At 31.7% G+C, this 27,880-nt stretch overlaps 1 protein-coding gene across 2 annotated transcripts; it reads left to right on the forward strand.

Annotated features, from left to right (window-relative positions):
* The first annotated feature begins 6,190 nt into the window (after nucleotides 1–6,190).
* Nucleotides 6,191–19,978, forward strand: LOC106116050 (substance-P receptor-like). 2 transcript variants are annotated; one of them, XM_013309777.1, is made up of 10 exons: nucleotides 6,191–6,440; nucleotides 14,645–14,773; nucleotides 15,207–15,360; nucleotides 15,744–15,918; nucleotides 16,363–16,518; nucleotides 16,883–16,942; nucleotides 17,286–17,436; nucleotides 17,817–18,013; nucleotides 18,540–18,679; nucleotides 19,812–19,978. In XM_013309777.1, the coding sequence occupies exons 2-10, from the start codon at nucleotides 14,648–14,650 to the stop codon at nucleotides 19,877–19,879; spliced, it is 1,227 nt and encodes a 408-aa protein (XP_013165231.1). In that variant the 5' UTR covers nucleotides 6,191–6,440; nucleotides 14,645–14,647; the 3' UTR covers nucleotides 19,880–19,978. The 2 variants fall into 2 exon arrangements, with proteins under 2 accessions (XP_013165231.1, XP_013165232.1); XM_013309778.1 differs by lacking the exon at nucleotides 19,812–19,978 and adding an exon at nucleotides 19,524–19,689.
* Nucleotides 19,979–27,880: the final 7,902 nt, after the last annotated feature.

The following is a 27,880-nucleotide window of genomic DNA, read 5'->3' on the forward strand; positions in this document are numbered from 1 at the left end:
ATGTAAATAGCAAAGACAATAAAAGACAAAATTGGCTTTAAACCTACACTTTTGGCATGGACTTTTTAAATATTAATTTTATTTTAATGCTATTATATTATATTTTAAAATGTTATATTACAAACATAACCTCGAAACTAGCTGTCAGCTGGAAAAGCAACTTCTTTTTTTGTGCCAACTAAATATGTTTAAATTATATTAAAAAAAGTTTGATTGCAATTAAGTACAAGGTCCACGAACACGATATTTTTTTAAATTTACAACTAACTAAATATCAGGCTGACCTTTTCCTTACCGATAGTTCGCATTGTATGTATTACTCTTCCATTACTCTTTATCAGTTGTCATATTTAAATTCAACCTCTATTTACGCATATGCCTCTTTTACAGAATCTATTATCTACTATAATGAATTAAAATTTTTACTAAAAATACTCACTGAAATTTAATTATCATATCTTTATGATCATACTGTATATAAGGGTTTGCTACTAAAAGTCGTATACAAACATATTGTCATCCCTTTCATTTCTCTTTGACAAAAAAGAGACCACACAGGGCTGTGGAATTGTACGGTTAACATTTACATACCTGACACGTAGACATTTCTCGCCAGAGACACCAATTTGTTTTGTCTTAAACGTGGATAAAACAAAGAAAGGATTCGAGTAGAGTAGAAGTTTTATTGCATTTTTAGATTTAAAATTCGACGCAGTGTGCTTTATGGAGAAGACTTCTTTACCCAATCGATTATTATATTGTCATGTATTTAAACAGAGTAATTGGGACGTATCCTGCTGTTTCTGCACATGTAGGTATCTGGTTAGTTACTGTTATATTTTTACACATAGAGTAGAACTTAAATTTTAATATTTGAATAACAACGTAATATAAAACATAATAAAGTAGAGAATACTTAAAATATTTTTATAGTATTAAGATACTCCACTGATTTTATTGTTCCAAGCTTAGTGCTAAATAATGGCGCCAAATGCATTGCGTCGTACCTTGTAAACTATTCGTTACCTTAAATAGGAATATTCCTGTTTTCTACTCGATTTATGTATCCATTTTATCTTACGACAAGAACTAACAGAAAAATATTATTAGTACAGTACCAACGCGAACTTACGCTCAATTCAAATTGTTAAGTGATAAACACAATCAATCTTATATATAAAATTCTCGTGTCACAATTTTCGTTTCCATACTCCTCCGAAACGGCTTGACCGATTCTCATAAAATTTTGTGAGCATATTGTGTAGGTCTGAGAATCGGCCAACAGACGAGTCGCGTCCGACAGCTAGAAATAAATAAAAAGAAAATAAAAAAAAAACGTTATACAAAGTTTACAACCATATCTAGTTAGTAACATGTCTTATATCTATGTTATTACTTAAAAATTAAAAATAAAAACAATTTTTCCTTAGTTTCAAGTTTAGCAAGTAACTTATAGGTTGACATAAAATGTTACGAATGCCGTATATAAATTGTTTCATTTAAATAACAGATGTAATCTCTAACAGGCGACAGGCATATCCAAAGGTTAGATATGCTAGTTTCACACGAGGGTACACGTAGTAACAGTAAAGCAGTCAAGTACGACAAGTGCTGCTACTATTTGGATACTCATGGTAAGACATAATGGTGGCTTATAGTAACACTTTGGGGAGTATGCGCAGAAATTACACCAAGTTCCTCCATCCCCTTTTTACCATCGGACGTTCAGATGTACGGCGGGTCTCCATCCTTTCATAGTTGATGTGCTACGGGTTCGAACAAAACGCTTTGAGACATTGTTCCACGTGCGCACAGCAAAGGATTGGAACAAGTTGCCAGTGTTTCCGTCCAGCTATGACATGGGTGCCTTCAAGTGTAGGATGAATAGGTATTTACTATCAAGTTGGTTTGTTGCTAAGCACTGGTTTATTCAAAATATTAAAAAACTGTTCTGTTTTCGCAGTGTACTGCAATGTTCAATTGTACTACTTTATTGTTATGCCTTCATGTGAAACTAACAATAGCGTTGTCGTGCTGGCTTTACTATTGCGACATAATGCAGTTGTCGTGTCACCGCTACGCGACAACTTTATTTGCATGAAAATGCATCGAATATTGTGCGATTTGTATATTTGCAGCTTAGTTTAATTTTAAATATAGATGAAGTGAAGTTTTACACAATTTTTTAACCGCAATCTTTTCTAATGTAACAAATTTTAGACATTATTAATTAGAATGCTCTGGCGCGAATGACGTGCGTTCGTTATAAAGTCCAGTGTCAGAATGAATAGTGAGGCGACGTAAACGTCGTCATTTTAGTATGGCTAGTGTTGGGTCAATAAACTGCCACATTTTCGGGTTTCCTTCCTATTACAAATTAAGGAATTTCTACAAAAAATACCTACAATTTCTACTCGAAATAAGTCGTAAATAAAAGCGAAGATTTAGGTAATCGCCCTAATAGACATGCTTTCAACGTACCATAATTTATGTTACTGAAAAATCTTTTATTTTGGCAGAGTATTTTATAAGTTACGATGGTCAATTGTAGAAAAATATGGAATTATTTCTGTAGTTACGGACAAATAAATAACATAAGATTTCTTTTTATCACTTTCCATTTATCTTTTATCATCGTTCACTTCCATTAATATCAAAATGCCCATAACTTTATTATATTACTTACGTATTTTTATAAAATCCTACCAAATCTGTAACCACAAATGTATTTTCTTGTTAACCAACGACAATTCTCAAATACTCCGATTATTTTCTATCAAAATAATTCAAGCGTTAACAAATAGTCAACGAAATAGATTTAAGCATTAGAATAATTCAAATAAATTTAACGTTACGTTTGAGTAAACTTTGATATAAAATTGTTAATCAAATTACTGAACTAAATTTTTATTAAAAATATCTTAATTTATGAGGTCCTGTAATAATCCTAAAAATGCTATTTATATCATTGCTTTTTTCGTTATTAGACTTGGTTATTTTAATAGAAAAAAAGTAAGTTTATTAAATCAGACAGATGCGACGGGTAGTCAACCTTTTTGACATATGGCGCCTTACAACATTGGGACATTCACAAAGTTAGGACAAAAATTGAGTTTAACTTTTCTGACATTTTTAAACTTGTGTAATATAGAATAATATTGTTTGTAAATATATTTTTTTGTATATTATAAGAATCTTATGCGCAGGAAAGTTTTTGATAAAAACATAGAACGTTTTACTTGAAGTACATAATTACGATAACAGTGACTACGAAGTGTCTTAAGAATGCATAATAAGGACTAACATTTTCAAGACGTTATAGAAAAAGACCAATCGTATCGCTACAGTCTACAATAGAAAACATATCTTACTAATGTTTCTTCTTACTAATATTATAAATGCGAATATATAGATGGAATATTTTTCCAAGGTATCTCCATAACTGGTATACAGATCCTCCTGAAATTTGAAATAGATGTAGAATATAGTCTGGGAGAACACATAGACTACTTATTAAGTTTTTTTTATCCCCCGCGAATGGAGTAGCGTGTGACAACTTTTTCTTCCATAATAGTAACAAGCTAAAGAAAAATTTACATCTCATTTATATGAACTTAGTTAAACTGTCATAAAAATAAATTCAAATAATAGATAGGAACCTTGGTCTTAAAGTTTAGTGCGCCATACCAAAAACCATTAAGCTATCGGAGATTCGACTTTGACTCGTTTAACGACGATTAATGACTTAACTATATTATAAGGGTACCGCGACCCTAAAACTTATGCTAAATAAAGGTCTGCCCTAAGTAATACTGAAGCAATTTCCATTTGATTTATTAAAGATATGTTAATAATTAATAGTTAGAATATTGTCGTATTTTTGAGTTATTCATTTATTCATGGGATGTCAATGAACTTTGAAACTTTTAAATTTTAAACAAATTTTATACATATGATGTAATATTAGGAAAGTTTTGGTTTTTTCCTTACAGTTTATTATTATCAACTTTGGTATAAAAATCTCTGTCATAATTGACATGAAATCCTCGTTAAATAAATTAAAAACTAGGAATTGAAAAACTAAGAGTTCTAATTATTTTGGAGTCGGAAATTTAAAATGCTAATCCCAGCAGTTTTCACGGTAACGAGAATAAATGAAAATGTTTCGTTTATATTCGACCTGAGTGAAGTCACTGTATGATACATTCGTAAAACTTATATACTATTTGCATATTTCTTCTCTTGTACACTTTTACAATTGATTTCATCTTACTAATATTATAAATGCGAAAGTTTGGATGGATAGATGTATATTTACTTGAAGATTTTCTCCGGAACGGCTCAAGGGATTGTGATGAAATTTGGCATAGTCAGGAAGAACGCATAGGCTACTAATTATGTGTTTTTTAATTACGCGTGGACGGAGTCGCGGGCGATTCATAAGCCTTCGTTTGAAATCTAGATACTCGAGGTTTTCGCTTTCGGTTTCGCTATTTAGAACTGCGACTTAGTGTCCCTCGAGAATAGAATGTAAGCGTAGCTTAGCAAGGGGGGGGTTTGGTACTAGGCTCCAGTATTGCAAATGCACTAACTAGAGCCATCTTATAATTAAATTAAAACTGAAATTCATTTAACGAGATAAGCAATTGATTCTAATTTATATCTTAGTTAGTGTTAAATATCGTCACATTTTTGTTGTCACGTCTATCGTGTACTTTGTTTCTTTTTTAATATTTTCTTGTTCAAGGCATAAATCTACAAGGTCTTTTTTCATTCCGTCGTATTACGGTGCACCGTTTCGCCCATATATCACTGTCAGAGGACACAATATACTTGTTTCATGGCATTTTAAACAGATTGTCTGTAACATTACTCACTCTTTCTACTGCGAAAGATTTTTTTATCATATAGTGTAGAAACATATAGTTGTTTTAAATAAAGCTACTTATTAATTAGCTGACCAAAACATCTGTATGAAACATAATTCCATATTCAAGTCGGTAATTTCGGAGCCTATTCAATGAAAAAACAAAAGAACAAGGAAATAATAATATTTTCTTTATAATATACTAGCTATCGCCCGTGACTCCGCCCGCGCGGAATTATAAAAACACTTGATGAGTAGCCTGTGTTCTTCCAGACTATGTTCTACACTCTGCCAAATTTCCGCGTGATCCATGCAGCTGTTCACGAGATACCTTCAAAAAAACATCCATCCATAAAAACATTCGCATTTATAATATTACTAACAGTCACCAGCTAGTCCGTCCGCGCGAGATTTAAAAAAAATCTTTATGAGTAGCCTGTATTTTTTTTGTGACTGAATTGCCTTGAAGAGGCATTTTCAGCTTCACCGGGCTTGAGGTGGCCGAGCACAGATGGCACTTAGCCTAAACCTCGTTTTAACTGAGCTCAAGGGCTCCCTCAGGAACCTCGGCTGGGGCTGTTACATTGTTATTATTACCGGATTGGGGAGTAGCCTGTGTGTTCTTCCAGACTATATTCAACACTCTGCCTAATTTCATCAATGTCCGTTGAGCCGTTCCGGAGGTATCTTCAGACAAACATCCATCCATCTAAACATTCGCATTTAAAATATTAGTAAGATAAGTAAGAAGTATGATATCTAAAACACGTCGTAATATTACATTACACACGCAAAAATTTGCTCTATCGAAGATTCTCTGATTTTATGTTAGTTATAATCTTATCAGTTTATATTTATCATGTTTATATCAACTTTAAATTCTATTATTAAACCAACTTTAACGATAACGCTTATCGTATGAAATAAACTCTGATAATCCATTTTATTTGTTTTTAAATTTGGAACACGCTTTGTCATAATAGGATAAACTATTATATTTATCTCGATTTTTTTGTATTTCTTTTTAAAATGTTCTAAATAAAATAAAACACAATTTAAAAATACAATTGATAGTTAAAGGATGAATTATTTTCCATGCTTAAACCTTTTCATTGCTAAAAAGAGGACAATGTATTTTTTATTTAAATAAATAAAGATCCAACCAGCAGAGAGTTGAAAACGCTACTCTACTCTTTCAATAGCATTAAAATATCGTTTATTCGCAAAAATTCAACCATAGGCTTAATGTTGAAAGCATTTTATAACATGGTACTAAATTTAATACGCGAACGCACTCTAAATCTGCGCAAGAGATCGATTGAACATGTTTTAGGCTCACTCCGTGATACGAGTCCGTCGAGTCAACACTAATTGTAAAATGCAAAATATTTTATTTCTAGTATATTTAACGTACTACATATTTATAATATAGATAATATTTGTTTACTATAATAGTGCAAGATATGTGATAAGTCAAATATATTATTTTAAGTGCGCAACAACGAAGTAAAATGAAGTGATAAACAAAGATGTTTAATTTTTATTACAATATTAGTGAATCTACAATATAGAGGTAAGTAAAACGGTTTTTTTGTATTTAACGAAAATATTTACGTAGTTAAATTAAACTTAACCCTTAATTCGATGGTGTCCAGTGTGACGAACAACTAATTAAAAAAAAATCTACTGAACTAGTTTAGAGAAAATTACGTAAGTATGACTTTACCTAAAAAAAAAAACAGTTTTTTGCTACAAAAAATTTCGTCGAATTAAGGGTTAAATTCTTTTGTATTTAAACTTTCTATATTTTTATATTACAATTAAGTGCCTCTCCCTTAGTTTCCCGCTATTTTCTCTTTCTTCCTCGTCATAGACCAGGAATGGTGAACATATGGAACGTGTACCATTAATGGCACGCAAGACAATTTTTTAGAGAGCGTCGGTGGCTCAGGGGTCAAGCACTTGACTTGCAATCTGCAGGTCCTGGGTTCGAATCCCGTCATGTACCAATGTGTTTTTCGATTTCCGATTTAAATATGTACAATTATCCGACGTTCTTACAATGAAGGAAAACATCGTGATGCAACCTGCACATATCTGAGAAGTAATTCAAAGATATGTGTGAAGTCAACCAACCCGTACTTGGCCAGCGTGGTTGACTATGGCCTAATCACTCTTAACTTTGGGTAGGCTCCGAGGCCCTCGGTGGGGAAGTATAGTGAGCTGATGATGAGACAATGTTTTGGGCACATCACTGATTGTAGTCGTGATTATTCAATATATATTATACAGCGATATAATCACAAAGTGAGAATTATGTTATCACACGTCAACAACTTCAATAAACAATTGTTTAGATATATAGTTTTAGATATTATTAGAATCATTTGGCGCGAATGGCGCGCTTTCGTTACAAAGTCAAGTGTCAGATAGATTAGTGAGGGGACATAAACGTCGACATTTTAATAAGGCTAGTATTGCGTTGATACACCGGCACAGTGTCGGATTTTCTTCCTAACAATAGCAACATTAATACGTAAATGTTGGCCATCCCTGTCTTTGCTTTAGTAATACGCGCTATCCTGGTTTCAACGTTCAGTGATTTTTAATCCCGGTCATATATCGTATTTTTCTTGAAGTTAGTTTTATTTTTCTTCGATATTTTCTTTTCTTCCAAACGTTTCCATTGAGGAAATTGCTTTTATAGTCGCATGTTGTACTGATTTTCTACTTTTAACATTTATTACTTGTATTCCTTTGTTGTATTTAATGGTCCATTCAATAAATTTATTACTTAATTTATAAGATTTATAATATTTTTATAGTAGTCAAAGAAGCTATGAAATAAAAAGTTCGTAATAGCTAAAGTCATATAGCCATTTTGATAATTGAAATTATATTAAACTAAATTAACTTACAAAAAAAACCAAACACAGCAAAGAAACTTAAGGAAAAAAGTTTTTTATATCAAAAGCTGGCAAACGAGCGAGTGGCCAACTGAAATCGCTGAAATAGCGAAGCGACCGTTGTCCTTAGTCATACGCAATTGCATGTGCGTTGCCTACCGTTAACCGACAGAGACATCTTCTCATCCGGATAGTCCATTTCCACTTCCCATTCTTTCTTATAAGAAAAAGGGTGGAAAGGGAAAGAGGATTAAAATTAGGCCTCCGAGACGCAAACTGATCAGACGAAATGAATCGCTTCCTTTCACGCCTGTCTTCTGTGTGGTCGTGGTATTTCACCGGGTGAGCCGAGCCAATTCATACGAAGATGTTAAAGCGGGCTCTACCATTGGTGTAAACGAGGATATAATCTCCGGTCATAAACCTTCGATTTTCTTTGTCTTTAAACAATGAACTGAAAGGGAAAGTACGTCATATAAACCTCGTGGCATATAAAGTTATAAACAGATCGGTTAACAGCGGAATTAATGTGTTCTGGATACTGTATGTTGCCGACAAACTAAACTAACATCCCCTTGTAAAAAAGCAAACAAATACATTAATGTGTTTGGTCTAATAAATATTTATGTTGTCCATAATTTTTTATATATTTTTATTGGTGACAGTATGAAACCGATTTTTCAGTACACAAATTGAATTTCCTGATATAAAACAGGGTGTCCCAAAAATACGTGTACAACGTTAGACCACAAATACGTTATGCGAAAATAAGTTGCTTATTGCAACCATGGAGAGATTTAAAGTAGATTAAAATTATTAGATTTATTCAAATATCTGGAAAATTCTTAAAGTGTTTTAATTCTGTGGACGTTAGATTAAAGGTGGTTCAATTTAACAATATAAATGTCAAAATATCAAAATCCTTATGTATTACTTAACTTATTCCTTTTTTGAAATTTACGAGACGCTATAATACTCAAAATTTCAAATATATTATTTAAATAAATACTTCAGTTACATTTCAAGACATTTTAAATAAACATCTCCGGTTTGATCTGTCAAGCGCTTGGTGGCTTGCGAAAAAAATCTAATAAAATAGAAAACGCCGGAATTTTTAAAGTGTAAAATAAATATTTGTATTTTATCTGGAAACATTAAAAATAAATTGGTTTATATCATATCATGGTTTATATCCTAGTCACAGATTTTACAACACCCTAGGACCGTAGAATAACTAAAGAGGCTCTATCAACAGCAAGACCGATATCTATCTTAAAAATTTGCAAAATGAATTAAGCGTCAATAGCCTAATGGTTAAGGATACGGATTTCCGATCAGGAGGCCGGGGGTTCGAATCCCGACATTCGACTATTGTCGTGAACCATATCCTAGCACAAGCATAGAGCTTAATTGGAATGGTAAAAGAAATATTAGTAAATTTACAAAAAAAATCTACTAATATTTTATAAAAAAAAAAAATAGAAATCATAAAAGATCATCCTTTAATTACTAATTATCTGTCTCTTATCTTAATTGATAACTAATTATACAAATCTAGTCTAGTAATGTTCGATCTTAAACAAATTATGATAAACACGAACAGATGCGTTTTATTGGACATCTCAGAACTAATTTACCTTCTAGTGCCCTCCATCCAATGGTGTTAAGGTGTACAGATGGATGGATGAATGATTGTTAGAAGGCATCCCCAGAACGGCATGGATCTCGCTGACATTCGGCATAGATGTAAAATATAGCATGGCTGACCATATAGGCTACTAATTAATTTTTTTTTAATCCGCCAGGCCGGAGTCGCAGGCGACAGCTATGTATAAATAAATAAACAAATTAGTTATATTTATATTAAAATCAAGGAATTACATTTGCAAGTTTGTATAACGTTATAAAATCTAGAGCAAAATAATAAAACAATTGTAACAAATTTCGATCTCAATAAGTTGGAGTTATTCGTCATTTCCTCTGAATATTAATATCAATTCTCGCAATACATTAAAGCAAACGACTAAAGTATTTGATCAAAGGCGTCAATTCTAAATATCACTTTAGACAAGTTCCGAGAAGTAAATAAATGTTTCAGAATTATTTCAAATGATTTCTTACACTCATTGAAAGAGTAATAAACGATTAGTCGCAAAATAATTAACCCAATGTTTCCGAGACTAAAATCTCTGTACAAAACATCTTGTCATGTCTGTTATTATCTTTGACGAACGTTGAAAACAATATATTTTAAACAGATTTTAATCCAAATTTTTCGGTTTTGAATCAATTTCGAATCATATCTTGTAAAAATGTTTTCACATATCGCTACTGGGAAATACGTGCAAACATTATTTTTTTTATATTTCACTACCCAACAGCAAGTTTTGGATATCTAAGGAAAAAACCATGTCACCTAATTGTGAGACATGTGGGAAGCCCGAAGATGTCCATCACTTGCTGTTGGAGTGTGAGAAAAACAGGCGGGATCGTGAGCTGCTATTTACAGAAATTAAAGTTAATTTATATGATGTTGGCCTAGTTTTTTTCCATTCTGTCAGACCCGACTTCAATCGCGGCGGTACGATTATGCCAGCTCGTTTATTAAAAGGAAGGGCACTATGGATTTGACATGTCCGATATGGACAAAAATCCCAAAAAAAAAGATTTAAAAAAAAATTATATTTATAATATACAAGCTGTCACCCGCGTCTTCGGCCTCGCGGAATTTAAAAAAAACTTAATAAGTAGCCCATGTGTACTTCCAGGCTATGTTATACGTCTATGACAAATTTCAGCGAAATCCATACAGCTGTCCTGGAGATAACTTTTAACAAACATCCATCCATCCATTCATCCAATAATTTGCATTTCTAATATAGTAAGAAGGAATTGTTTATCAATTGTACAAAGTAACAAGAATAAAAAAAACAAGAGTAAAAAGAAGCTAAGACGTAAACTAAAGTCCAAACAAGTAACAAAAGCTTCTTTTAAAGTTATATTAGCATATAATGTAGTTGAATAGAGCAAGCTTTGAGCAGCATGTCGTATCGTCTTGGTCTAAAGCTCTACAAAGTAAGTTCCGGCAATTTAGTTCTCTACCTTTGTAGAGCAAACGAAATGTTCAAAATGCAATTGTTATAGTACAAGTTGCATGTGTATAGTTCAATAATTCCTTTATTGTTTTCAATTTATTTTAAAGTGTAATTTAATTAAATAAAATGTGTGTAATTTAAGTAAATATAAAAAGCAAGATATTTTATAGCTTTCACTACTAAAAAGACACATTAACCTCTGAGTGTGGCCGTTCACAGAAAAATGCTTATTACGCTCTTTAGTTTTGTAACTGTGATGTAAACAAAAAATAAATTCCAGCTTGATGCCTTCAAGCGTTTTTGAGAAAAAGGGTCTTGACAGACAGACGGACGAACAACAAAGTGATCCTATAAGTGTTCCGTTTTTTCTTATGAGGTACGGAACCCTAAAAAATGACTAAGAATTAAATATTATCGTAACTTCATAAGCATTAATAATAACATATGGTAGGGCATCTATTGGCAGACGTCCAAGCAGTCCGTGTATACAGATGTCCGTTCATTGAATATCACTTGAATGATCGTCTGTAGGCGTGAGTGATTTACGTAACGGAAGTACGGAGGGAAACTTTGTATCAGAATGTTTAATAAACCCTTTTTCCACTAAACAACCTTTATCTATTCAAAAGTAAGTAAAGAAAACGTAACTGCAACTTCCTTAAAAGACATGTTTTTTGGAGCGAATCGTTTGTTTTAACAAACTTCTTGACAGATTTTCTTTTTGTGGATTGTACTTTTTACAATATACTTTTAGAATCATTTGGTGCGAATGACGTGCATTCGTTACAAAGTCTAGTGTCAGAATGAATAGTGAGGGGACATAAACGTCGACATTTTAGTAAGGCTAGTGTTGCGTCAATACACTATCACATTTTCTTTCTTACATACTTATTTGATTATAAATAACAGTATGGTAAACAGATGAAAACTATTTTTAATTCAGTTTAATTTGAACTTAAAAAGACCTATTTATACTTCTTTCTACTTACCCTTTATTAAGGAAATACGATCATAGTACTTAGTCTATTTTTATCAAGCTTTATGTTATAACGAACTATAAACATAATTTATTTTCAATGAAATCATGCAACATAAATATCGCATACCGGCAAAGAAATGAAACCTACCTTATGTTGAATATAAACAAAGTTAAATCCCCCATATGGCTTATAAAAACGAGGTGAATCAGTTTTGAGAAAACGATGAGTGTGTAATACGTTTAAACTACAAAAATCTTAACTATAAAAATCTCTTGATATGTAGACTAATCTTCAAATAATAACCGATCTTTATTTTTATAAACAATCGATAATTATTAATTAGGAACGGCTCAGTCACGTATGAACGTCCGGTGACGGCACCTATCTTAAACCCTAAACAAACACTCGCCCTGGATGGACCACTGACGGTCCGAAACTTGTCAGTGCCGTTACCAGACGATAATACGTGAGTTAAGCCGTTCCTAATAAATTTATTATTAGGTTTCACAAAAGTATGAAGAATTTAATCGATAATTGATAAATAATTTCATAACTGCGTGTAACTTACTCGAGTTTATAAAGATAGAATGTTATGGCGAAGTCTAAGTGTGATGCCGATTAGAAGTCCGAAGACGTTGATATACTTTATAAACAATTAAAAAAAATAAGATTTTGATTTCTTCTTTATTTACCTTCTAGTCACTGCAAAATATTTACATAGAAAGACATACAAATTAAAGAAATAACTGTATTGTTTTCCACTATGGCCTCACACACCACAAACAGCATATTTTATGCTTTTGTTTTAGTGAATGCTAGAATGTAAACGTATTGAACTTTCTATATGATTAAACAAAGCATTTAATACGCTTCTATATTTTAAAATTAATAAATGTGATTTACAAAACATACCGTGTCTCAAAGAGTGTCAAACGTCACCATATTATATTTCCTGTTATTGCTTGATATCGAGGAAATGGAACATAAACCACATTTTAATGCGATTTGCGTACGACGCATTAAAATCTTTACATTGAAATTTACTTTGAAATTGACTGCTTTTACCAATATTTATAGAATTTTACAATTTATTTCTTTATAAGATACCATTTTATGATATCATCATCATCATCAGCATCATCAGCTCACTATTTGTCCCCTCCGAGGGGCTCGGAGCCTACCCTAAGTTAAGGGTGATTAGGCCATAGTCAAAACCACGCTGGCCAAGTGCGGGTTGGTGGACTTCACACATATCTTTGAATTACTTCTCAGATATGTGCAGGTTGCATCACGAAGTTTTCCTTCACCGTAAGAACGTCGGATAAATGTACATATGTAAATCGGAAATCGAAAAACACATTGGTACATGGCGGGATTCGAACCCAGGACCTGCAAATTACAAGTCAAGTGCTTGACCACTGAGCCACCGACGTTCTATGATATGAAGGACATTATAGTACTTACTAATGTTATGAACCTAAATGTTAGAACTAATTTCTAGATGTGTGTTAACTCGCCTTAATGGCTAAACTGATAATGATACATTATAACGTATAATGAAATTGGATCGTCTGTATGTAATATCGAAATCTGTAAGTAATAAAAAATATCATATTTCGTACACCCACCTTTTTTTTAATTTTGCCGGCGCTTTAAAGCGAAAGAATGATGCACGCGAGAATATTATAGGGTTTTTTTTTCGAATTCTGTGCTGAAGAAGTCGCGGGAAACTGCTAAATGTGTATAAAACAAATTGTGTGTCATATACCACCTTTGATTTTAGAAAAATGTATCTTTCTCAGAGACGTCCACAAGGATAAAATCGATTGCATTAGCTAGTCTGTCTGTTAAATACAAGATGGCTTACATTATGATTATGAAATTACGTTTTTTTTTTTTAATAAAATGATATACGAGTATAGTTCCATATTGAAACCATTAGACACAATCTTCCATCTCACGTCCAACAGATTAAAATTTATTATAAAACGTGTGTGTAAAAAATCACTAAATCTTTTCACGAGTGGAGTGTTTACGAGCGATCGGGATGTAGCGTTCAGCATTCGTAATACCGACAACTTAGATGTATGATGTTTTTATAAAAAAACTTAATAAATTACCATCATCAATTTACGTTCGCAAAGTGGTCGAAAATAAATAGAATAGTACACATTTTTGCGAGCTAAATCTAAGATTTATCAAAAAAAAAAACTTGATGAAAAATTATCTCTATGTGAATCACGAACTAAATATGTGTGCCTTAGAATAGTTTGAAAGAATTTTTGTTTAACATTTAAAATAGATTTCTATATTCAAAAGAAAAGTATTCTGTCAAAATGGAATTGGAAGCGTCAATAGCCTAATGATTATGGGTACGGATTTCCGACCACGAGGTCGGGGGTTCGAATCCCGCCATTCGACTATTGTCGTAAACCATATCCTAGCACAAGCCTAGAGCTTAGTTGGAATGGTTAGAGAAATATTAGTAAATTTACAAAAAAAATCTGCTAATATTTTACATAAAAAAATAAAAACAAAAATGGGGCTACTAAGAATTCCCAACTACAATCAAGCTTCATATCAATATTTTTTTGTATTGCTTGTTTTCACATACAATAGCTTATGGAACAATGCCATAGAAAAGGCCTTAGGCAAACTTACGTCTCTATATTCTTGGATCCTACCGTAGAAAAATGAGAAAACTCACTGAAAGGAATTTCATCAAGTGCCATTCTCGTATTCTAGTGAACCTAATAGCTAAAATTCTTTTTTATTTTAATTTTTTTTTTATTTCAGATCATGGCATCCTTAAGTAATGCATCAATTAATGAATCTGTTTTAAATAATACTGGAAATAATTTCTTTGTAACATTTTACGATGTGGACAAAAACAGATATATAAACGACACGGGAAATTACACAGAGGTATGAAAACATTATTTAATTTAATTCTTATATTGTAAATGCAAAAGTTTAAATGGATAGAAGGATGGATGTGTGTTTCTAAATATATCCAGAACGGCTTAACGGATCTCGGAGAAAGACATAGATAATATAATTTGGAAGAACACAGAGGCGTATAATTAAGTTTTCTTTTAATCCGCTTGTAAACAATATTAATACTTAAGCGTCAATAGCCTAATGGTTAAGAATACGGATTTCCGATCACGAGGTCGGGGGTTCGAATCCTGACATACGACTATTGTCGTAAACCATATCCTAGCACAAGCTTAGAGCTTAGTTGGAATCGGAAAAGAAATATTAGTAAATTTAGAAAAAAATCTGCTAATATTTAAAAAAAAAAACAAATAAAGTATCTAGAGTTCTGATGAGGGATCATTTTAATATTTTGTTACAGGAGTACCAACCTTTCATGTTACCAGTAGGACGACAGGTGCTATGGTCAATTCTGTTCTGCATAATTGTGGTAGCTGCAACACTCGGCAACTTTGTCGTCATCTGGATAGTTGCTGGGAATAGAAGAATGAGAACTGTCACTAATTACTTACTAGGTATAATTTCCCAGTTCCAAAAACTATATGAAAGCACACTGACTCGCTTTGAAAAACGAACATATGACGAAATAGTTTAACAGTACAATTACACTATCATAACACTTGTGTTGGATATTTAAGACTCTTTTTTTACATTAAAAGGTGACGAGGAAGCGACCACTTAAATTCGCCGAAATAGCGAAACTGTCGCTGCCTATAAATACTTGCAATTGCTGATGCGTTGTCTACCTTTAGTCGACGGAGTAGAGGATGCACAGAAAGAGAATATTTCCCCTTCTTATTTGTCATATCCTCCGTCAAAATTATGTTCTGTGTCCTTTTACCTATTTTTGTATACTTTTTAAGTATTTTGATTTTTGATTATTTTATTTTTATTTTAGTGAATCTTTCTCTGGCCGACGCAATGATTTCCACACTAAATGTTACAATAAACTTCGTCTATATGCTATACAATCACTGGCCATTCGGATACTTTTACTGCAAATTCAATCAATTTGTTGCGGTCGTCAGCATTTCTGCTTCGGTTTTTACACTAATGGCCATAAGTATAGATCGGTAATGTATTAAGTTTCATATTTCGTTATTTATATCATTTGACCGCAGTCACATTGGCAAAAATATTGTCTCGAACATTAGTCAAATCCATTGTAGCAAAAATTATAGGGTAATTATAATTATTTCAAAATATGTTTACAATAAAACCTATATCAAAAGTAATACCTTTTTTTAAAAAGACGGTTAAAATTTTACTTCTTACTAATAATATAAATGCGAGTGTTTAGATGGATGGATGTTTGAAGGTATCTCCAACACGACTACATAGATCTCGCTTAATTGTAGCATATATGTAGAACATAGGCTAGTAATTAAGTTGCGTTTTAATTCCGCGTGGACGGAGTCTCGGGCGACTGCTAGTAAGATATACTTTAAAAACAAATCAATCTAAAAAAGAAGAATGACTGTTTAAATCTCCACCTGAAACAGATCTGTTTATTACAGGTATATGGCAATAGTTAACCCTTTGCGGCCGAGACTTGGCAAGAGAGCTACACTGGCTATTATGACAGCCATTTGGGTGGGCAGTGCTGTCATCGGCAGCCCAAATCTTGTCTATTTCACAACAGACTTTGACTATTTGCCTGATGGTAGTGTGAGGTAAGAAATTTGAAGTTATTCAAAGTTTAACAAAATAAAGTACAGACCAAAGATAACTGCAAAGGTTACAAAGTAACAATTATAATTTTGTCTATGACATCCCTATTTAAAGGTTAACAACGTCAATTTTAATCGTCACCTTTAAAAGAAGACAAGACTCTAATAAACGATCAAACAAGTTTGACAATGTTTGACCAATTCATAAAACCTCAAATAATAAACACGAAAAGATTTGACAAATCTTTGTTCGTTCAAAGCACACTATTAATTTTCAATGTTTTTAAATGCATGTTCGAGATATCATAGGTCTATATTGCTTTAATTTCTTTAAACAAAACCAATTTTTCTACATCATTTCTTTTAGAGAAGTGTGTTACTCTGAGTGGCCTGACGGATTGACTACAAGATCTGAAATCGAATATATGTAAGTGAAATTATCTACAATCTAATTTTCTATCTGAGAGTTATTCAAAATTTACTTAAAGTACAATTTACTTATATTAAACTAGCTGCCGCCAGCGACTCCGTCCGCGTGGAATTAAATAAAAACTTAATTATTAGCCGATGTGCTCTTCCAGGCTTATTTTCTACATCTATGTCAAATTTCAGCGAGATTTATGCTGCCATTCTAGAGAGATCTTCTAACAAACTTCCATCCATACATCCAAACATTCGCATTTATAATATTAGTATGAAGTTAGAAGTAACATTACTAATGTAAGATTAGAATTGAAAATCTTATAAACACGTCTTTATTTATTTTCCAGTTACAATGTTATATTTATGATGGTGACTTACTTTATTCCAATTATTGCCATGACGTATACATACGCTAGGATAGGTAGAGAGCTGTGGGGCTCTAAGTCTATAGGAGAAAGCTCTCAACGCCAAGCAGATAATGTGAAAAGTAAAAGACGTGTAAGTACATTGATTCTACACGAAACTTTCTACTAGCAATTTAAACTGTTCCCGTATTATTTAATGGAAATACAGACCATTATAATAGCAAGGCTTATTTCTCTTCGACATAGCCAGAAATATCAAGATATGTTTTCAAAAATCACAGTATTTTCTTATCGTTGTTTATCAAAGGAATATCTACTTTAATATCAATATACTAAGTTTAATTTGCTTCTTTTAAAGCAAGAAACAAATGACTAACCTGTTTACAAATTAACGCTATTTGTAGTAAGAAAACTGTAGAATAATTCACATTTTTCTGTGTTTGTATTATAGTTAAGGAAGTATAAGGTACAATGGGCAAGAAGTTGATTTATATTTGTCTCTGATATTTCCAGGTTGTGAAGATGATGATTGTTATCGTAGTAATATTCGCGGTGTGCTGGCTACCATTTCACGTTTATTTTATCGTCACCTCGAATTATCCTGAAATAACGAATTATCCTCCCATACAAGAGATATACCTCGCCATATATTGGCTAGCGATGAGTAATTCAATGTTAAATCCAATTATACTCTATTGTATGAATTTTAAGTAAGTTCTAAACAATTCTAGTAATAAAGTTTGACGTAAAATGTAACACGACGATGCGATGTAACATGATTATGACACATATGTTACCTTACATCGCGTAATATAATGTTATATCGCCTTAGGCTCTTCGTACAGAGGCAACGTAAATCGTCGAAACTATAATTATATAGTATGGTTGCATCGCTAGAATGTCTTTGATACGTAAATCGCTTAGCAACTAAAACGCCGGTTTCGTACATTTACGTTGTCTCGTGTCGAAGGGCTAAGGCCTTCAGTGTAAGCACTACGTTAAACGATGTAACATCGTGCTATGTGAATTTCCATAGCGTTAAAATAAGTTGAGCTGTGTGCGTCCCGGAGGCCTAATTTAGTCCTTCTTCACTTTCCACCCTTTTTCTTATAAGAAAAGGATGGCAAGTGGAAGTGGACTTTCCGGATGAGAGGATGAATGGAAAGGGAATCTGTGCATCCTCTCCTCCGTCGATTAAACGTAATAAAATATAAATAAATTTGTATTTAAATTCAGATTTAGAAGAGGATTTAGACAATTCATAAGATGTTGTTGCGCATTTGGTGACAAAGACGCGCGTAGACAGGGCATGTATGAATTGCAACATCTGGACAGATCGCTCCACTCATATTCACCTACACAGAAAAATGGAACCAGTAAGTATATTTTTATTTAAAATAAATAAATTATGTAAATAATATACACTTACATAAAGTAATATTCATTTTAACGATTCTCATCGATACTCTATGTTACTTCCATAACATACAGTTGTCTCTATTTTAGCAAAGAGATGATAAAGGATGGCAATATATATCAATAACCTCAATAAGTATTATATTACAATCGGTACCCACAGATATTATGCTGAGAACTTTCATGACAAAAACAAATAACTGAATTGAACCTGTCAACTCATGTCAGTACTGCTAGGAAAAAGGATTCTTTCATGTAACCTGTGTTGTTTTTAGGGTTCCGCAAAACGGAACTCTTAGAGGATCACTTTGTTGTGCATCCGTCTGTCTGTCAAGACCCTTTTTTGCTCTACATTTACGATTCATTGACGATTACGCGAGCAATTACGATTTAAGACGAGAATATTTAATTGACTAAGATCGATGTTTTGTTAATCACAAATATGTTAAGTAGATTATTTCTACCACTAAATAAAATCTGTAAGCGATCTTAAACTCCAAAGTTCTAATCACTTAAATTTTGAAATACTGAGCGTTCCAGTAAAGTTTTAGTCAAAAAGTTTTAATTCATTTAAAACTTTTTCAATGTAAAATTTAACACTTCTCACTACTGATTCGTTAATAAGTTTTGAATGAATACAGAATAACAACAATTTTCATCCCACAGACTAAAAAAAATAACTAGCAATACTAAATAACCGAATACTGTAATTAAACATTTTATTAAATAAAAAATATTAAAACTGACTTACATTTGAAATGATTGTGTATGTCCTATGTACTATTTGTTGTTCTTTTTTCCTAGGTTTGTTCAAGGTTTCAAGCAAAATGACAAAATTCAGCAAAAATCCACAGGGAACCCCAAATTAATATCCAAAACAACTTATTCACTATACCAGTTGGTAAACCATTAATTTTGATTAACGAATTATTGAGGATTGTTGTTGTTGTTTGTATGAAAGTAGTTAGAGGCTTATATATAACCTTTTTTGTTTGTATTTCGTAGCAATGCTGGCTGAATGCATCTTACGTTTACATGTTAGAAAAAAAAAATGCATTAAGAATATATTCTAATCGTATTTTTCTTTTCTAGGTACAGTTTCAGTTTCGATTCAAAGCTTTAATAATACTCTAGAAAATGACAACACAACCAAAGTGTGACGTGTGGAAATGATTTGTGGGTGAAACTTTGCTTAAGAATGATGTACAAAATATATTTTTATGACTGTAATATTTTTAACATTAGTAACGTAAGCTCAATATTTTGTTTTATTTATACTATGATAGTGAAAATATATGTGCCAATTTTCAGATTTGACATGTAGTCCATTTTTAGTGTTCCGTACCTCTTAGGAAAAAAAACGGAACCTTTATAGGATCAGTTTGTTGTCCGTCCGTCTGTCTGTCAAGACTCTTTTTCTCGAAAACGCATGAAGGTATCAAGCTGAAATTTATTTTAAAAACAATGAACAAACTCTTCGGTAACCGTGTTAAATACATGCGACATTTTTAAAAAGGATAAAACAAAACTTACCTTTTTTATATTTAAGTTCCGTTTAGTAATTATTTGATATTTATAAAGTAATGAATAAGAATTTTACCATTATTAACAAAGTAAGGTCTGGATATAAACCAAAACAGAACCAGTTTGGAACAGAGCCAGGGAGTACTAGGAGTACAGAACAAGATGGATGGTGTTTGAATTCATTGCGCAATGTCGTTATATGAAAAGTTTATGTTACATTTGAAATTGTTAATATTTCATATCACAATATAAACGGATCACTCGGTTTTGGTCAAAACACATTGGAATATTTAATTTATTTTTTTAATTTTCCGTTAATATCACGGTAAACCTTAAAGCTACTTTTACATTTAACACCGCAGATGATAACGAGCGCGTCTCGACGTTAAGATTACAGCTTGGCGAGATAAAATTCTTTGTTAAATCTTTTATATAATATGAAAAATATATAATAAAAAAAAGATGCTTTTTAAGACAAAAGAGGAGAATTGATGTTTATTGTACAAATGTCATGTACATAAATTGTCAGAATTAACGGCCATGAAAATATCTTCGTTCATTGAGTTAGTTAATGTAGATTAAGATGAATTGGTACAGAATCTTATAAGTAATACTTCCAGCTATGAATTACTTACAATATTTTAGAACTTACAAACATTAACAGTTAAAAACTCATCCATATTTTTAAACTAATGTGTAAAACGAGAGAACATAGACAGGAATATATGATTTGCTGTTAAATTATTATAAATGTTTTGTTTGGAAAGCAATTTATTATATTGTTTCACATGAATTGTTTAAGTGTTGTTTGTTATTTCATCTTCAGCGATCTCTCAATCATTTGTGACTTTGACGAATTTATACGATTTATCGAAAATTATAAATTTTACGTTTAATATTCAAATTGCATTATAAAACATGAATGCCAAAATATATGTACAACGACATATTGTTTCTCTCTTCTTTATGAAAAAGGAGAGATAACAATGTTACTTATCATGTACTTTAAAATGTTTCAAACTACGGCGTAGACCTGCTACGTATGCGTAGCATTGTAAATAATTGTTTCGTTATAAAAAGACTTAGGTGAATACAGTTTACAGACACAACTTACTATAACTATTATATTAAAACACGTACATCTATAATTACAAATTAAATTCTGTTCTTATTAAACCTACAATACATATAGACTCTCCTTTTTGTCAGAAGAACACAAGTCAAGGTATTACTTTTCTCTTTAATTGGAACTACTTTGGGCACTTGGAAAAGTACTTACTCTTGTTCCTGACGTAACAAACCAAATGCCGATTAAATTTATAAAAAAACGGCTAAATCACTGACGTATATTTATCCGGTGGCGAGTGAGCTGAGGACCGCGTCCACGAAATAATACCAGTCCAACTCACCCTAATGAAGGGATCCAGATGGGCTCGAAACTAATCGGTGCCGCCACCGGATGAATATATGTGATCGTTTTAACTGTTTGTTTATAAGTTTATTATTATGTCTCACGAAATATTCAATAATTTCAATACCGATTACTACGAACCACTTTGTAATAGCAGAGCATCAGAATTAAATTATATATCTGTAATGACCCAATTTAACTCTTGAGTGTATTAGGGACGTCAAACCATATATTTCCGTATTGGGGTGATTCCGTAAATATGACTTGTGGATTTAACAATGGTTTAAGGGATGAGAGGGCAACATATAAACAGATGACAGACATTTTATATATTTCATATGTTACTCCATTGTTACTATCAAATAATATCTGAAGTAAGAACGTCGTCTTAAATAATCTTTCAAAATTACATAAAAAAATAAAATTACTGTATGAAGAAAACATTATGTGCGTTTAAATATTTTTAAAATGATTGATAATAAACATTATCGAATAATTATGACATAATTTTTTTGCTTTTTTAAAGGTTATAAATATTGAAAACAGTTAAACAAAGGTAGGAAAGACTATTCTTTAACGTAACGGCTACAGAGCTCATCAATTTTGAATAGTTTATTTTTAATAACTGAATACAGACAAAGGTCTTTGTTGAAGTACAATTTAATACTATTTTATTTGTTATAAAAGGGGCCAAAGCGGTCCATATTCGTATTTGTTTGGGATGAAGCAATTTTACCCGTATCGATTCTCTGTGATCTTTATTATGTAGCCCGATAGAATGCCTACAGACCGGAATGATTGACAATACATACATCGAAATTTACATATTTGGAAGGCATGTATAAAGTTACCAGCCAGCTTTGTTGTTACTTATCCATACTTTCTTACTCTTAATCTACCCTCTTAGCAACCCCCGTTCTATCTATTTAACTCTCTTATAAACGTGTCTATGACCTATAACAAGACCATTTTACGCTGATCTGTTTTACATTTTTCGATCCCAATTATAGACATACATTTTTACTCGTTACATATCTATAGAGAATCTAAAATGCGATGTAAATGGCCAATAAAATTGACTAGTTTAGTGCCACATCTTACTTCTTAATTGTAAACGAGAATATTTGGATGGATGGATGGAAGTTTGTTTGAAGGTATCTCCAGAACGACTGAACGGATCACGTTAAAATTTAGCATGGATGTTGAACATAGTCTGTTTGGCAGACGGAGTCGCGGGCGACAGCTAGTTCTTTATACATGTCACAGAAACTGATATGGGTTCACGTTAAAGTTTAATGTAACTAAAACAAAAGTTTGACCAATATAAACAACCAAAGGATAACCTGTAATTGATTTACATGTTAACCCTTGTCTGTTAACTCCGTGATAAAGATAACGTGGTATTCAACTGGCGGATTGCGGTATTGGAAATAAAGATATTGTCAGCTTAATGAACTTCTGCTCAATTTAAAGAATAATAGTTTCAGCTTTCATTTCTAATGTCAAATTATTAAAAAAAATGTTTTTTTTTTCATTCAGGAACACTGCAATTTTAATGTTATATATATACAGGGTGTCCCAAAAGGTTACGTACATAGGAAGGGGGATGATAGGGTTGGTCACAAGGGTCACCAGAAAAATAAAATAAAAGTTCCCCTGGGTATTAAAAAAATAAAGGGCATTTTTTAAAAACTTAAAAATTTTACACCTACGGGGGCAATTTTGTAACCAATGACCTACAAATATTGCTACATTTAAAAAAGCTATTATGTTATCGTCGATAACCCTTTATCAATATGAAATAAAATAAACAATAGAACTAACAAAGATTTTAAAGAAAATTAAAATTGCCCCAGAAGGTGTAAAATTTTTAAGTTTTTAAAAATGCCATTTATTTTTTTAATACCCAGAGGAGAATTTTTATTTTATTTTTATTTATATATATATATATATATATATATATATATATATATATATATATATATATATATATATATATATATATATATATTAACAAACGAATTAATGTTCAGTACAAAAAGTAATTTCACAGACGATGTACCAAAATACAAGCGTTTGTCCACGAGACTACAATAAAGCGTTTACATAAGTTGTGCTTTTTTTTAATTCATTGTGTTAAAAATCTCGTATCCGCGAGTAATAAATGAAACGGCCAATTTATATGCGGTTGACATTTTATTTTGTGTATAAAACAAAATAAAAAGCCATTTCCACGACAAAACAATTTTTATATCGACTATTTCATGTCTAAATTAGTATAATAATTTACTCTATATTTATCCTTTAATTTTATCACATTTCTTAATACTTATATTCATTAAAAACTAGCTATCGCCCGCCACTCCGTCCGTGCGGAATTTAAAAAACTTAATTAACATCCTAAGTAACTTCCAGGCTACGTTCTACAGGCATACCAAATTACATTCTGGAGATACTTTCTAACTTCCATCCATTCATCCAAACATTCGCATTTATATAATAATATTAGTAATATGTATTTACAAAATGTTAAACGAAAATTAGTAAAAGTGTGGTTTTAGAAATATCTTAGTTAATCTTGATTTTCTGACTGCTATCTCTTATTGTGCTTAAAATTTATCTAATTATAAATTTAAGTTTTAAAATATTTAAATTATTCTACTTACCTTTAAATCTTGTTTTAATCTTTAAAAAAAACGCAAAGATAAAAGTAAACTTTGACTAAATTTATTAACTTTATTCTCTTTATTTCAAATTTCTCTAGTAAAAGTAAGATAAAGGAGACTAACCCTTTTCCATAAAACTTAAGAATGTTTTCTAGTATACTTCAAAGTAAAAATAACGAATTTATCTTGTTTGCCTCAAAAAGTATTTTGTATAAAATTTTTGTCTTAAAAATTCAACATTATCTACGCCAACTCATTTGTATATAGTATTAGCTGTCGCCCGCGACTCCGTCCGCGCGATATTAAAAAAAACTCAACCAGAAGCCTACGTGTTCTTCCAGACTATGTTACACGTCTATGCCAAATTTCAGCGAGATCTATTTAACCGTTTCAAAGATACCTTCAAACAAACCATCTATATATCCATCTTCTTCTTCTACTAACGCCTCTCCATTACTGGTTGGCCGTCAGTTCAGCGAACCCATTCCTGTCCTATGCAAAGCGAAAAAGTTGTTCAATATAGCTATTTAAACATTCGAATTTATGTAAAAAGTAAGATAAGATAGTAAGAAGTAAGATACTAAGATAATATTATGTTTATATTAAGTATTTATAAAAATTGTTTGCCATGATTATCCCGGAAATGATTGTAACACAAAATTAAATAAAATAACACCTAGGAAATTAAGAAAAGCGTCTGAAACAAACAACTAATATGATTATTTAAACAGGCGGTACGCATTAATTAATGTTTTAAAAGAAAACATTGTGATGTAACGTTCATTCAATTTCCTTAAAACGAAATACAAACAAAAGGAACAAAATTAATCGGAGATTCAAAGAAATCCATGAATTGTAAATTAAGTTACGATTGGTTTACTGAAAGCTCACCTTTTGTTAACATAACCATAGGTTTCCATTGCTAAGTCACTTGTAAAAAAAATATATAACCATCTCTTTTATTCTCTTTGAAACAACTGAGACAATAATATTTTTTTAGTACGAGTATTTCAGCAATGTAAGTCTATATTAACATTTTGTTTTCTTTTGAGTTATTGAATTAAGCAAATTATTTTTGTTTGTCACAATCAAACAACTTTTTACCTGTAGATAAATAACCTATAGATTGAATGTTTGATACAAAGACATTTAAAAATTATTACATACTAGCTGTCGCCCGCGACTCCGTCAACGTGGATATATAATAAAACTGAATTAGTGTAGCCTTTGTGTTCTTTCAGATTATATTATATACGTATGCAAAATTTAATATCGAGATCTGTTCAGCCGTTCTAGAAATATCTTCAAACACCCATCCATCCACATCACATCCATCTAAACATTCGCATTTATAATATTAGTAAGTTAAATAAAAACTAGCTCTTCAAGGCATAAATTCGAAAAAAAAATGAATAAATAGTATCCTATGTTTGGCTCCTGGCTCTAAGCTACCTCCTCACCAATTTTCAGTCATATCGGTAAAGCCGTTCTTGAGTTATAAATAGTGTAACTAACACGACTTTCTTTTATATATAGAAAAAGATTATAATTTGAATCTCTTTAGTTCAAGATTGACTACTATTAGAGAGTCGCTTTTTTAAATGTCATTTTGTTTCTTAAATAGGACTCCGTCGTAATTCGTTTCACTTTTTATTCCAGATAGGTGTTTATAGGCCAGGAATGGCCATCTTGATTAGATCTTGTTTCCTGACGAAACCCCGTGCGATTTATTAAATACAAACATCGTGAAATCGTATGTAAGTGGACTTATATAGTAGAAAAATCTCTTTTATAATTAAATCATGCATGATAAGTTACAGTAAAATATAAAAATAAAGCGTTTTTATTCTAAAAATCTGATAAAACAACACCCCGCAAAATAACAGTTGCTTTATGAAAAACAAACAAAGATGCGACGAAAAATAACAACTGAAAAAGGTAAATATCCTACGCCATTAAATAATTCATGACAAACTTAAAGTAAGCGGCCGTATTTATTATAAATGAATGTTTTATATTCAGATTAACGTAGGCTTCCACTAAACATTAAGTCAAAATATTGACACGAGTTAACGTTATTTGATGAAACTAGGTTTTCAGATTGTCATATCCCAGGTAACTTAAAAAAAAACTTTGTATAAATATTATAGTACATACATTTGATATTCCCATAATTATATTTAAACGTAGGTGTATAATCAATCGTTGAACATTTATAATTAATTTAAATATTATTAAAATACAAAATCTAGTCATTTTCAAGAAAAACACTACGATTTTTTTTTCATGACACGGTCACAAAATATAACAAAAGTTATTTTAGCTAGTCAGTATTTGGGCGTTTGAAAAATATCTAAAAACTTACTCTATAAATTCTAAACTTTGAATGGATGTATGTATCGATGTTAGTTAAGACATAACTTCAGACTTGATGAAATTTAGTAGAGATATATTACACACTGGAAAGCGATCTCTACTAAAGCATTTGTTATTTCACGCGTACGATGTCACAAGCGGCAGCTAGTGTAACAAAGTTCCACGAATATTTCTGTTATTGGTTCTAAAGAATTCCGAGCTCTCTCAGATTTCTAAGAATCGCGATAAGACGTCTTGTAATTTAAAATATATTATTTAAATTGTAAAACATTAATCTTTAACACAAATTTATGTGTTATAATTTAACTCCGTTTTCCCGTTTATTGTTACAAACACGCCTATGGGATTTAAATTTCAAAACAGACGATCCCCTCCTAAAGTATAATAGAAACATTGTAATGGCCCACTTATAAAAATAATTACATATATTTTTGAATTTAATTCCTTTTAATAAATCTTACTTATATTATAAATATGAATGTTTATATGGATTTTTTTTATATCATAAGGTAGCAAACGTGCGAGCGGCCACCTGAAATCGCTGATATAGCGAAGTGACCGTTGCCCATAGACATACGCAATTGCGTACGCGTTGCGTACCTTTAATCGCCGGAGGAGAGAAAGAAAATATTTTCTCTTCCCATGCATCTTCTCATCCGGAAAGGCCACTTCCCGTCCTTTCCTTATAATAAAAAGGGTGGGAAGGGAAAGAGGACTAAATTAGGCCTCCGGGACGCACACTCATCAGACGAAACGCGGAATTGCTCCCACTTCACGCCTGTTTTCTGTGTGGTCGTGGTATTTCACCGGGCGAGCCGGGCCGATTCGTGCGAAAATGTTAAAGCGGGCTCTACCACTGTTAAACTTAGCTTAACGAATCACAATGAAATTTAGCATAGATGTAGAACATAGTCTGGATAAATACATAAGTTATTAATTAAGTTTTTTTTTCAGCGTGGAGGAAGTCACAGGCGACAATTAGTCTGTTATAAATTAAAACTGAATGAAGATTTGTTCTGAAAATAAAAAAAACATATTGAATTCACGTTATAGATATCGGTGTTTCGAAGAAAATTTGTGGGATGACGACATGTTTCACTGCAGTCGAAACCCTCAGTAAAGTGGTGTTACTTTAAAATTTATATACATAGAAAATCGTGCCTTATCGTAGTTCTGCGGTTTTA

Source organism: Papilio xuthus, unplaced genomic scaffold, assembly GCF_000836235.2.
Source record: "Papilio xuthus unplaced genomic scaffold, Pxut_1.1 DF827777.1, whole genome shotgun sequence".
Taxonomy (NCBI): domain Eukaryota; kingdom Metazoa; phylum Arthropoda; class Insecta; order Lepidoptera; family Papilionidae; genus Papilio; species Papilio xuthus.